At 38.8% G+C, this 11,597-nt stretch overlaps 5 protein-coding genes across 54 annotated transcripts in view; 2 read left to right on the top strand and 3 right to left on the bottom strand.

Moving 5' to 3' along the window:
* LOC117570439 (uncharacterized) overlaps nt 1-1,644 on the top strand; it is a 32,202-nt gene extending 30,558 nt beyond the window's left edge. Inside the window, exon 5 of the mRNA XM_034252096.2 lies at nt 1,501-1,644. The gene's annotated coding sequence lies outside the window, so the exon portion shown is untranslated. The remainder of the gene's footprint in view (nt 1-1,500) is intronic.
* LOC117570425 (titin) overlaps nt 1-6,664 on the bottom strand; it is a 45,939-nt gene extending 39,275 nt beyond the window's left edge. For 49 of the 50 annotated variants that reach the window (XM_052006032.1, XM_052006072.1, XM_052006021.1 and 46 more), the window contains exons 1-6: nt 6,364-6,664; nt 4,810-4,975; nt 2,734-3,025; nt 1,509-1,993; nt 1,328-1,419; nt 38-250 (exon numbers count right to left, since the gene is read on the bottom strand). In XM_052006032.1, coding sequence (XP_051861992.1) covers nt 38-250; nt 1,328-1,419; nt 1,509-1,993; nt 2,734-3,025; nt 4,810-4,975; nt 6,364-6,403 — 1,288 coding nt within the window. In that variant the 5' untranslated portion in view covers nt 6,404-6,664. Of the gene's footprint in view, nt 1-37; nt 251-1,327; nt 1,420-1,508; nt 1,994-2,733; nt 3,026-3,116; nt 3,257-4,809; nt 4,976-6,363 lie in introns of those variants that run through there. The other variant, XM_052006022.1, reaches the window with a different exon arrangement.
* A 736-nt stretch (nt 6,665-7,400) lies between these two features.
* On the bottom strand, nt 7,401-8,974 carry LOC117570441 (palmitoyltransferase ZDHHC3). Its single transcript, XM_034252098.2, has 5 exons — nt 8,724-8,974; nt 8,473-8,664; nt 8,196-8,417; nt 7,930-8,142; nt 7,401-7,856 (listed from the first exon to the last, which is right to left on the bottom strand). The coding sequence occupies exons 1-5, from the start codon at nt 8,808-8,810 to the stop codon at nt 7,698-7,700; spliced, it is 873 nt and encodes a 290-aa protein (XP_034107989.1). The 5' UTR covers nt 8,811-8,974; the 3' UTR covers nt 7,401-7,697.
* Nucleotides 8,975-9,130: 156 nt separating this feature from the next.
* LOC117566400 (peroxisomal membrane protein 11B) lies at nt 9,131-10,114 on the bottom strand. The gene is made up of 2 exons (XM_034245913.2): nt 9,887-10,114; nt 9,131-9,828 (listed from the first exon to the last, which is right to left on the bottom strand). Exons 1-2 carry the CDS (start codon nt 10,056-10,058, stop codon nt 9,275-9,277), a joined length of 726 nt encoding a protein of 241 aa, XP_034101804.1. The 5' UTR covers nt 10,059-10,114; the 3' UTR covers nt 9,131-9,274.
* Nucleotides 10,115-10,373: 259 nt separating this feature from the next.
* On the top strand, nt 10,374-11,450 carry LOC117566401 (transmembrane protein 208). Its single transcript, XM_034245914.2, has 4 exons — nt 10,374-10,495; nt 10,554-10,709; nt 10,766-10,902; nt 10,966-11,450. The coding sequence occupies exons 1-4, from the start codon at nt 10,490-10,492 to the stop codon at nt 11,186-11,188; spliced, it is 522 nt and encodes a 173-aa protein (XP_034101805.1). The 5' UTR covers nt 10,374-10,489; the 3' UTR covers nt 11,189-11,450.
* The last annotated feature ends 147 nt before the right edge of the window (nt 11,451-11,597 follow it).

The following is an 11,597-nucleotide window of genomic DNA, read 5'->3' as shown; positions in this document are numbered from 1 at the left end:
AGTACTTCTATAAAGAATCTCTTTCTCTGTCACTCACTGTCCATGTTGACCACAGAAGACGAGATGCCCACGCAGCCCTCAAAGCTGCTGACCACACACTTCCAGTCGCCGGCATCGCACGATTCCGATGGCTTAATCTCAATCATATAGACGCCGAGGCCATCCTCAATAAGCTTGTAGCGTTCAGCGGTGTCCACACGTCCATCCTTGTTGTACCAGGTGACGCTCTTGGGCCAAGGTGGCACGACAACTGTAAGCACGGAAATGTTTCATTAATATTAAGTATACGCACGATATTTATTGTAATAAATTTTGAATAATTAATTATGAATATAAATTGTATTAATTATTGTAAAACTAACTCAAATAACGAATGCAAAATCAACACGTTCATTGTAGAAAATGTACGCCATGTCCTCACCCTAGTGCTTAAGATTAAGTATACATCTTATATGTTTAACAGATTACGTATACGCATTTTATTTTTGCTCGCAGTAGTGTGGAAATACTTCATACTTAGTATCCGTCAAATTTAAAGAAATATTAAGCATACGCCATGATGTCTCGTTAAATTATTCTTCAATTCATTAATATGACGTATACGTATATCCAATGCAAAGTCAACGTCATAATTGTAGAAAATTGCCAATATGTCACATCATCCCGCAAACGATCAATATTAAATATACGTCACAGACGTTTAAAGAAATTGCTAAACTTGACAAATTGCGTATACGCATTTTTTCACACGCATTACTTCATATTAAGTATACGTCAAATTTAAAGAATAATTGCGCATACGTCATGTTGTCTTTGAAGAGGCAGGAGAGAACGAGAAAATGAGCGGGTGTGTGTGGAAACGAGAGAGAGTGAGAGAATAAGATTATGATCTCTCTCTCGTTCCCTCTCTCTCTCGTTGGCAATTATTGGTTTTGTTTTGCTCGTCTCATTCGGCAACTCAGCTCTGCTCTCGCGCCGGGAATGTTGTTGACCCACCTCAACAACAATCCAAGCATTCCCCCTCAATAGCATTCCAAGTGAATTTTCATTGAGTTCAAGTTTCTAGAGCACGAGAACACACGAGTAAAAAAAAAACAAGCGCCACTAGCCGGTCGGCCTGAATCGAAAAACACTCAGCTATATAGGCAGCAATACATATATTTAAATATACTATATATAAATGTAGATGTTTGCGTTAAATAGGTATGGAAAATGTATAGAGAAATGGCTGTGCGAGAACAAATAAACAAAATGCAAAAAAATGTTTTGCTTTTTTTGGCACCTGGCCAAACGCTAAACACAGAACGCCAACGCGCTAAGCACTCACCTTGACAGCCGAGCATGATGGTATCGCCAATGCGAACGCTCACATCTTTCAGCTCGTTCGTAAATATCGGCGGCGGCGCATTATTGCTAACACTGCAAAAGAGATGAAAAGAGAAAGAGAGTTTTTGTTAGCAACAATTCAATTCAATACGATTCATAGAGAATTCGTTTTAGGTACTCACTTGTCAGCTGGTTTCAACGAACCCTCGCGACTGCCACGACCCACGACATGCACCTTGGAGCTGGAATAGGTGACGCCCATGCAGTTCTTGGCCTCGCATGTGTACGTGCCCAACGAGGTGGGATCATCGGCATTCGCTGTTAGCGCAAAAATATCGCCGGCCTTAATCTCCTTGGAATCCTTGAACCAACGCAACATGGGCGTCGGCACGCCCACAACCTTGCACTCCAGCGACACGGTGCCCTGTTCGGTGAGCACCGCTCGCAGATCCTCCACAAACTCGGGAGTCTTGTAGGCCTTTGGCACGAGCACACTTAGGTTGGCCAAACAGGAATTGCGACCGCCCAAGTTTTCGGCCATTAACATCCATTGGCCGCCATCCTCGAGGATGACTGGACTCACTTCCAGATAGTGAAATGTGCCCTCATTCGTTTCTATAATACGATCGTTTTCGCAAATCCTTCGATCGTTGCGGTACCAGGTAAGCTACATGCAGGAAGGCAAGAGGATTAATTGAAGATAATATAAATAGTGGTGCAAACAAAGCAACGTGATTTTTAAGTGCATAAAATCTAAAAATTAATGGCTCAACTTTTTAACAGAAATAGATATATCAAATGACTATTACTTTTTAACAGATTTTAATAATTTAGATGATTATTGTAATTATTTTAAATTTTCTGTCAGACTTTTGAAAACAATTCATTAATTTAAAAAAATCACATACAAAAGCTATAAATCTATTTAGGACATCTAAGCCCATTACCCATTCTACTTATTATGACTATAGTCCTATAGAGCATGTCAAAAAGCTTAGTTTATAATTAATGCACAAAAATGTGTTGATGATATACTTTCTGTTGCTGAGATACAAATTCTGGATGTATTAATAGTCAAAAAAAAAATCTATAAGAATCTCACTGAGTAGCACCGCACTAAATAAAATCACAAAATATTAAATGAATTGAAGCATTTAATCTAATAATGAAAACATTCATTCCCACTAATTCAATATTTCTTTGAAAAACAAAGTTCTATCACATTTCATGCTCAATCAAGATTTGTTCCAAGACATATAATTAGATTACTAAAAGGCATGAATGAATAGCAAATGACAGACAAATTAAAGTACAACCGCATCAATAAAATATTTAATCTGCATTAAGCATCATTAAGCAAATGATGATAATGTGTATCTAATCTTCGGTTTTTTCAATATGCTGTACCTTCAGATCTGTGGAGCTGCGTATTTCGGTGAGGAGACGCGTGCGTGTTCCCACTTTGACAGAGAGATCGACGAGGCGTCGTAGAAATACGGGTGGATCCTCGCCCGTTGATCTGTCCTCGACAATGAGTTCAACCTGCTTGCGCACAATGGCATCGCTCTTCGTGCGAGCAATTAGCGTATAGTGTCCTGCATCCTCGCGCTGCACATGCTCCACGGCCAGTTGGACGGCATTGCTCGTGTTTGTGATGCGAAAGCGATCGGAATTCTCGATGGGTATATCGTTGCGGTTCCTATGAGAGGCATACAGATGATTATAGCCAAGGCAAAGGTAGGATGCGAGCAATGAAGCGAAGCAGGAAAGAAAAAGAATTAGCAGTTTACCTTTTTCTATAGACCGACGAGGCAGAGGCCGAGGAGAGCGTGCCATGAATTTGTTTGTGTTCGTTGCACTTACAGCACTTTGAGCATCCGTTGCCCATTCTTCTTATTATATATTTTTAAATATTACTAAATCTTTTGGTTTATTTATTTACATGCAAACTCACACATACACACACACAGATACTCCCAGTTGCTTTCCAATTCGAAATTAGAATAGAATAAATAATTGAGATAATAATAATAATCGAGTACGCTATATAAACATTAAGCACGTGCGCACATTCATCATTAAGAAAGTCGTTTATTTATCGTGGCAATATTATGATGATGAACAAATAAACAACACGAAATAAAAGCGAAACGACTCTTAAATGAAAAATGACGAAATATTTCAATCGCAAACAAGAATGTTTATAAATAAATGCACAGCTTCTCGACTATATTAATTGTGTTTTGTATTTTCTGTTTTCTACTTTGTAGTACACACACACTTTAGCTTTTCTTTTCGTCGCCGTGTATTGTGTGTTTGTGTCATTTTCCTTTTGTGTGTTTTCTTTTTTTTGGCAATTTATTTTTGGGACTCGCGCAACTTGCCGAATGCCACGCATTTCATTTTCGTAAGCTAATAACTTGCTTGTTCTCTGTCTGAGGAATGTACTACACACAAACTAAAACTAATAGAACTGCTCTGCGAGAATTGTTACGTTTGCTTTCGTGTATTTATTTATTGCAAATTTGTTGATCTCTCGTAGTTTGGCGCGGATGCTGCACAGACTGTCTGTGTACAACGCGTCGCGTTTGACCCTCTGACCACGTCAAGACTTTGCGCTGATTATGTAATTTTCCATTTAATTTGAAAATAACAAAACGGAAGAAACTATTTTTATACTACGGCATTTTCAACACTTTTGGGCATAAAAATTGAAACATTCTGGCGTCAACAACAGCAGCAGCAGTCTTACAGCATTGCAACATCTTTTTCACACGATTTGTTAACGCTGCTAAATTTAGCTGATCGCCTGAGGCACACACAATCGCACTCACACACTCGCACACACACCCCCTAGTTGGAGTATTTTGTTGTGCGTGCACTAGTTTTCGAATTGTCTTCTTGGAATGCTCATAAAATTGATTGATTTCGTTGCACAAGTCGCATTTATCACGTATACGCAGCGTTTAACGCATACATACATATTTCTATACACACGCAAATCGATCGAGAATTGAGGAGGAGAAACGAAAAAAAAAAAAATAACAAAATGCCTGGCTGCTGGGCAACGGATATGTTAATGCGCCGATCGTCAAAGTGGAACTGAGGCACCGGCTGAATATTTGCTGCTGCTGCCTTTTGACGATCTCTCGCCCAAGAGATCGCCAGCAATTTGGTCAGCGCGTCATGAGCTAGATGAGCGTAAAAGAAGGCCAAACTGATGCCGTTCGTGGCTGCCCGGCTAGCAACATTGTGCTCTGGGCGCAAACGCAAATCGCCGGCAACGTTGTATCTCAGCGCTGTTCTTGCGTGAAGGAGAAATCATATGTGAAATGCGCAAATTTATTGGCATTATGCACAGCAAACTGCGGTGAATCACACATCGTCACACTCACTCATAGCAAATTATACATAATTATATATACATACATAGATAGATAGATAGATAGACGGTGGCATGTCATATTCATTTAGACGACTTACCACTCGAATTTGAAGGGCAGCAGTTCGGCCTCATCGTCCTCATCGCAATCGATTTTCACAAAGAACGTCGCACGCTCGTTGGGTATGCAGCGTATAAGCGTGCTGGAGTTGTCACTGAACGTAATACGCGGTCCACTATGTGGCATATCTTGACGACCAGGAGGTTCTAGAGAGACGCGAAAAGCAAAACATGTATTAATACATTATAAATTTAAAAGTGTATAGTAGAAGGATTAATCATACATTTTAAATGTTCGGTGTTTACTGAATGAAATGCTAAAATATTTCGTACATTTTATTATTTGATGCTTCTTCTTAGTATTCCTAATCATCTTGTCAGTTAATTCTTTTATATTTTATTTCTAGATCTACTTCAAATAATACTGATAATTTTATGACATTAAAAATTGGAGAATACCACTAAGAATTCATTATATATTCGGCGTCAAAAATATCAGTTTAAGAATGAATAATAATTTATTACTATTAATTATTATTATTAATTAACTAGATCTGAATTGAATGACACTTGCAGGGATGAAAACCTTAATTTTTTATCGTTTTACAAAAAATATTATAGACGGTAACTAAATTTATATATAAAATTATTTCCAAAGCTACGGGATTTTTTATTAAAAATCCCAGTACTTTATAAGTAACAGAAACATATTTTTAGAACTTTACTAATAACTGTAGAAGAAATACACTTTAAACAGCAGATAAAACAACTAAATTTATATACATATACAATTAATCCCAAAGATCCAAGATTTTTAATTAAATTGCCTTCTGTTTTATAAAAAAGATTCGAAATGTTAGATATATTTATTTTTTATAAATTTTCAAAATACTACAGCCGAGAGATAATATAAACAGTACACAAGTAAACGAAATTTATAAATAGAATAATCCCAAAAATCCATAGATAGATTTTCAATTAGATAGGCCCTTTAATAACTTTAAAAAAATCCCTAATTTTTACTTTAGCTGTCTAATTTCAGCCCAAGCAACTCCACAAGCGCGTCTACAAATAAGTTTTTCCTGCGCAAATTTTCACCGGGAAGCGACGAGCACAGCAAATTGTCTAGCCAAGAAAAAAACTAAAAAGAAATTTGCACTAAAAATAGTTCCAAATATTATTCATACACACAAAACCTATACCAAATTGTATTCGTTTGTAGATTTTAGCAAAGATCAAAATTATTTATGTAAATGCACAGTTCGCTCCTAATTAACTAGATAATTATATGTTTATATTATACGATTATATATGTTATTTCAATGGGCAATTTAGCGCACAATTATGAAAAGTTTTGCATAGTCTGTGTTCCACATTACGTAACCGCACCGCACCGAAAAATGCCAGACAGCGGGGATGACGGAGCCGGAGGCGATCAAGAAAAAGACGATGGTGCCGATCATAAAAATACACACATACTTTCGTCCATTGTCTGTGCGGCGCGGCGAAAGAAAATAAAATTTCGATGGAAAAGCCGCTTCCCTTTGCCTGCTGTCCCATTCCCCTTCTCCCCTCGACAGAGATGTGTGCCTTACCTACTGCGACGTCGGCTGCTGTTCCCGGTGTAACTTCCATGCTGCTGTACACACAGCTTCAGCTAGACGATCAGCTATTATAATTAGCCCCAAAACAGGGCCACCTTCACATGGACGCACACACTTGCACTCACTCACTCACACACACACACGAGTAGACTGCGTTTGCAGGACTTTTTCCAAATATATTTATAAACTATTCTCGCTTTTCTTTTCTTATCTTTTTTTTAGGGATTTAAGATGCTTTGTGTGTGTGCAATTTCTTTGGATATTATGTTGTTTTTTTCTTTTTGTTTCAGGCGGCGATTTGTTTTTTATATTTAGAACACAAACATGGAGCAGGCGGCGACGTTTTCAAAGATTTTCAATTAGATTTCTTCTCGTATATAATTTTTCTTTTTTTCGCATTTAACTGAAAAACAAGAATTTCTATTTTATAATATTTGCAAACGAAACGTATACGTATACGTTTAGTATTATGAATATTTCTATAATTTATATATTTTTCAATTGACTTTTTGCACTTTTCTCATATGAAATTTTGTAAAATGCAGCCAAGACATGCTTCTTCAGGCTAACAGACAGGCACACACATGCACAGACAGGCACAGCACGCACACAATCGCATAATTGACACATTTGTTGGAACGAACGAGCAGGCGAACGAACGAACAAACGTTTTTCCTCCATATACTATATATAACTAATATATACAATACACATACACAAACACACAATTAAAAGAGACCGACACGCGCACGTCCACGTCCAGCAGACACCTCCTGGATCTCCGATCGTTTTTCTCAGACTAAACGAAGGCGCACAGCATCTGCAAAGTCCATGCCCGATTGTCGCTGGTGATCATGTCGGGAGAAATGCGCATCGCCTATCAACATCAGGCGGAGAGCGCTCGCTCTTTTCTCTTTGCGTTTCGGCTCTCGGGTTTTTTATGATATTATTATTTCTGGTAAAAGAGATGCTGATACTGCGTCGCCTTGAGTTTGAGTGGCAACATGTTTCCAACAAAAAAGTTTGCGCATGTTTTGAAAGTTTATTTTCTCTATACAAAATAAATACTCGCACAATGCGCTCACAAAAGTAAAATCTCTCATTTGCAATTAAATAATTAAGTATTAGTGTAAGTATAATCGTGTTGCTCCTGCAACACATGTCCATTCAGTTTGAGCTTAAGTAAATACTTGTACACACACACACATTCATATAGACAGAAATACAAACACACCAGACACAGCACACCTAATCAACAGGTGAGTGCAACGTGTGTTTGTGGGGATTATTGTTCGTTTAAGCTAACATCCTGCGATGCCTTCTCCTCACACTGAATAGAAATGTGGACTAAATTTGGTGCGACTCGACGGCTCCGTAAACGGTGAGAACCAAGCCAACGAGAAACGTCCGAATACCGACTGAATGCTCTTAAGGCGCGACTTCTTAGCCCAACGTGCCTCCTCCTTCTTCAGTTGCTCAATGCCCTGTAAGACACAAATTTTATAAATACAACAGTATTATGCAAATATTGTAGATCTCTTTGATCTCGTTGCTTACCGTCTGATCGTTTAGTATGGCATTCAATTGGGTGGCAAGCATTATAATGGTGAATATGCCGAACATAAGGCCCTCGAATGTGAGAAAGAGCAACAGAAAGATGGTTGCTGGCGGTGAGTAGGGCGAGCAAGTGCGCCAATCGTTTCGAACGCATTCCGCAAACTGCGAAAGCACTAAGAAGAGTGTGTGTACCGATATAGAGGCAATATAAAACTGCAAAGAGTAGTCCATTAAATAGGTGTATACAAATGTATCATCGTACGCACCGTGAATAGTACAAAGTACTTTTGATTATTCTCGCCAACGCAATTATTCACCCAAGGACAATGATGATCCATTTTGCGTATACAGCGCTGGCACACAGAGCAATGATGGGCCCGATCAGGCTTGATGCTGCAGCATTTAGGACACTTGTAGAACATCTGACCCTCACGATAGCCCATCTGTTCAATCATCTCCTTAGTGGCATTACCACGCGGCACAGCGCCCTAAGAAAAAGTATAGATGAATAAAAGTTCTATTTATTCGCTTGATTACACTTACCGGATCCGAGAGCATGGTGCGCAAGTGTGAGACAAATGCGAGGAATGCAAGCGCTTGGAATATTATCATGTTAACTGTGCTAAACGCGGTATAGCTGTGATAGCTCGGCAGCAAAATCAGTCCACAGACGACAAATTCCGCAAACAATATGAGCAGCCAGGTCATAATGACACACACAATGCCACAAATGTCCTGGAAAGCAGCATATTGGTTAATGTTTTTCATGGCTTTTAAAACTTCTGCATACGCACCTTGACACACCAGGCACGGTTGCCGAGGCAGCGATTATGATGATCCACCCCACCAGGGGGAGCAAGCGAGGAATACGAGTAATGCATTCTTTAGCGGCACACACTTCCCTTTCGTCTATTCTAATGCGTTCTCGGCCCACACGCACTTAATTGCGGCCAGCAATGACGCATCGATTTTATACACTCAATAGATAACACGCCGAAAATGCGGACATTAGTTCCCAAAAAAAAAATAATGTTTAGTAACATTCGAGCAAAACAGCTGGTGGCAGTCGATAACAGCCGATAGCAAAACAGATTAGCAGTGTTGGCTAACGATAAGCCATATTCTGCAAAACTGTCAGACACTGAACATACCCTACAAAACACTGAATTCAAACAATTTAAAATTTACATAATTACATATATTATTAGAATAAAATCGTCAACTACATTTTTAACAGGTTAACATAATACATTAATAAACAAGCAGTACATTGAATGTAGATATGCATAAAAAAATATACAATCTTTTTTAAATATTATAGTTTACAAAATCAGGTCAGTTTGTTTTAGGATGGCGTCAGCTTAGCTGTGGAATCAAGTAGCGCCCAAAGGCCAGCCACCGATGATATCGCTCCAAGCAAGCCTATTGTACGCGGCGTTAAACTGGTGTAGCCCAAAGCCGTCAGAGGTATAAACACATCGCACACATTCTTCACGGTGTCCACAACAATATCCTTATGTCCTTGAACCAGGACGAAAGACTGTAACGCCAACCGTTTAACGTCTGCCGGCGAATTGATGCTGGCTGGGATCTTGCAACGCGTTATGCCGCCTCTGCAACCGGCTTTGTGCAGATCCAAGACACGAACGATCTCGTAGAAATCTCGACAGAGATTCATTATTATCGAAAATAGCCAATACTTGTTAGCCACATTAGACCACTTCTTGGTATCCACCGTTGTCAGCCCAGTTCGCGCCAGCCACAAAAGATGATCTGCTAACAGAAAGAGGGATTGGGACACTTTGCTCAAAGTAAGTGTGACGCGAATGGTCAAGTCGGGATAATGTATGGCTTTCAAACTAGCGTAGAAGGCATCCAGTCCCTTGCCGAACCGCAGCACTGAAAATGTTCAATAATTATTTATTTACATAAAAAATAAACAAAGATATGATCTTACGCTTGCGGAATGTGCTTAAAATGTATTCAATGGTCTTAAAGTTGTCCACCAAAGCCGGATGGCAATTGGAGTTATCCAATGAATCCCATATAGCGCGAGATGCATACTGGATAAGCCTTGCAATTTTATCTCTTCCGGCCGCCTGATTATTTAACTGAACCCACTTGTCCATTGTTTGTTTCTCAACTGAAAATAAAGTCCAACTAAAATTAAAGTCCAAGGTGCAAATTAGATAGACTTTGTTGATGTTATCGATACCAGTTTTGATAAATTTCGATTTTCGATTGCATGCAGATATTTATTTTTATAATATTGATAAATGCATTTATTATTACAGTTTTGCATTTAAAATTTACGAATTTCAGACGTTTTTTCTCAAAATAAAAAAACATTTTTAAAAACATTTATTTAACAGTTGTTTCCCAGTATTTTGTGAAAAATACTACGTCGAAACATAAGATGGTCACTCTCTTGTTTATATTTGTGTTCGACAGCATCGATACTTTCTTTCCGAGGAGTGAGTGATAAGTACCTGCCACGTCTCTTTCTTGCTCGTCATTTTTGATAATAAATAATCAAATTTACATAAAATAGCTAAGTAAAATGGCTGTAAGTACGTGCAATATATTCATTCGACGTTATAAATAAAATTCCGTTTAATCTACAGCCACCACAAAAAGGCAAACAAGCCACGAAAGGCGCTAAACAAATCGTTGAGGAGAACAAAACAACATTAGCGTTTTATAGGAATATGTCTATAGGATGCGCAGCACCTGCAATCCTGCTGAGTTTTCTGCTGTTCGAGATCACAAAACTCACAGTGGTGAGTTAAACCCATGTCAATATACATATTGCAATGCCAATCTGTCGAAATTGCAGTTCATGCTGGCCGTGTCGCTGCTTATCTTGGGTGCTGCGTACCAATTTATGGTATTCATGTCCCGTGCTAAATACTCAGAAACGGGTGCTCTACTTGACTCTGGGAACGACCTGAATATGGAAGGCGGCATTGCTGAGTAAGTGTACACAGTAATCACTGCAATAATAAAATTTATTGATAACATTCTGCACTTTCACAGAAACGTCAAGGACCTTATCATTCTTACGTCAGGCACCCTACTGCTGGCCCTGATTTCCAACTACTTCTGGTTCCTACTTTTATTGGCGCCTTTTCGTGCGATTTGGATGCTTTGGGGCTCCGTTATTCAACCTTGGTTGTCGCAACGTAACGCTAACGAAGAACCCGAGGTGGATGAGAAGAAACAACGAAAACTGGATCGCAAGATGCGTCGCATGAGATAAAATCTGGAACATGGATTTATAATTTGCATTCATTTGCTGGGCACAGGTTGTAGTCATCATCGTCATTCACTGGTTTAAGCTGCATTCATTTCATACTCTCACGAGGCGGCTTTTTAAGTTCCCATTTAACTTTAGTATTGAGATTTTACGCTTAGACAGCTTGATCCATTAGGAGATCAATACAAAAATGTGACGCGGGTTCCAAATTGGTTTGTTTTTGTCAGATTAAAAAACCGAGACAACTGTCTCTAGTCAAAGAAAATCCCATACTTGTTTTTAGTTTGTGAAATTTTGTGCGTTTTAATTTGGGTGCCAAAGTGAACAACTTTCATTTTTGTGTATAGCAAAAATAGTTAAAACGACATCGATTATACAATCGAGCGAAAGTTAACCTTCGTGAAGGGAATCC

This window comes from Drosophila albomicans, chromosome 3 (assembly GCF_009650485.2).
Source record: "Drosophila albomicans strain 15112-1751.03 chromosome 3, ASM965048v2, whole genome shotgun sequence".
Taxonomy (NCBI): domain Eukaryota; kingdom Metazoa; phylum Arthropoda; class Insecta; order Diptera; family Drosophilidae; genus Drosophila; species Drosophila albomicans.
This window is presented reverse-complemented; position numbering and strand designations above follow the sequence as displayed.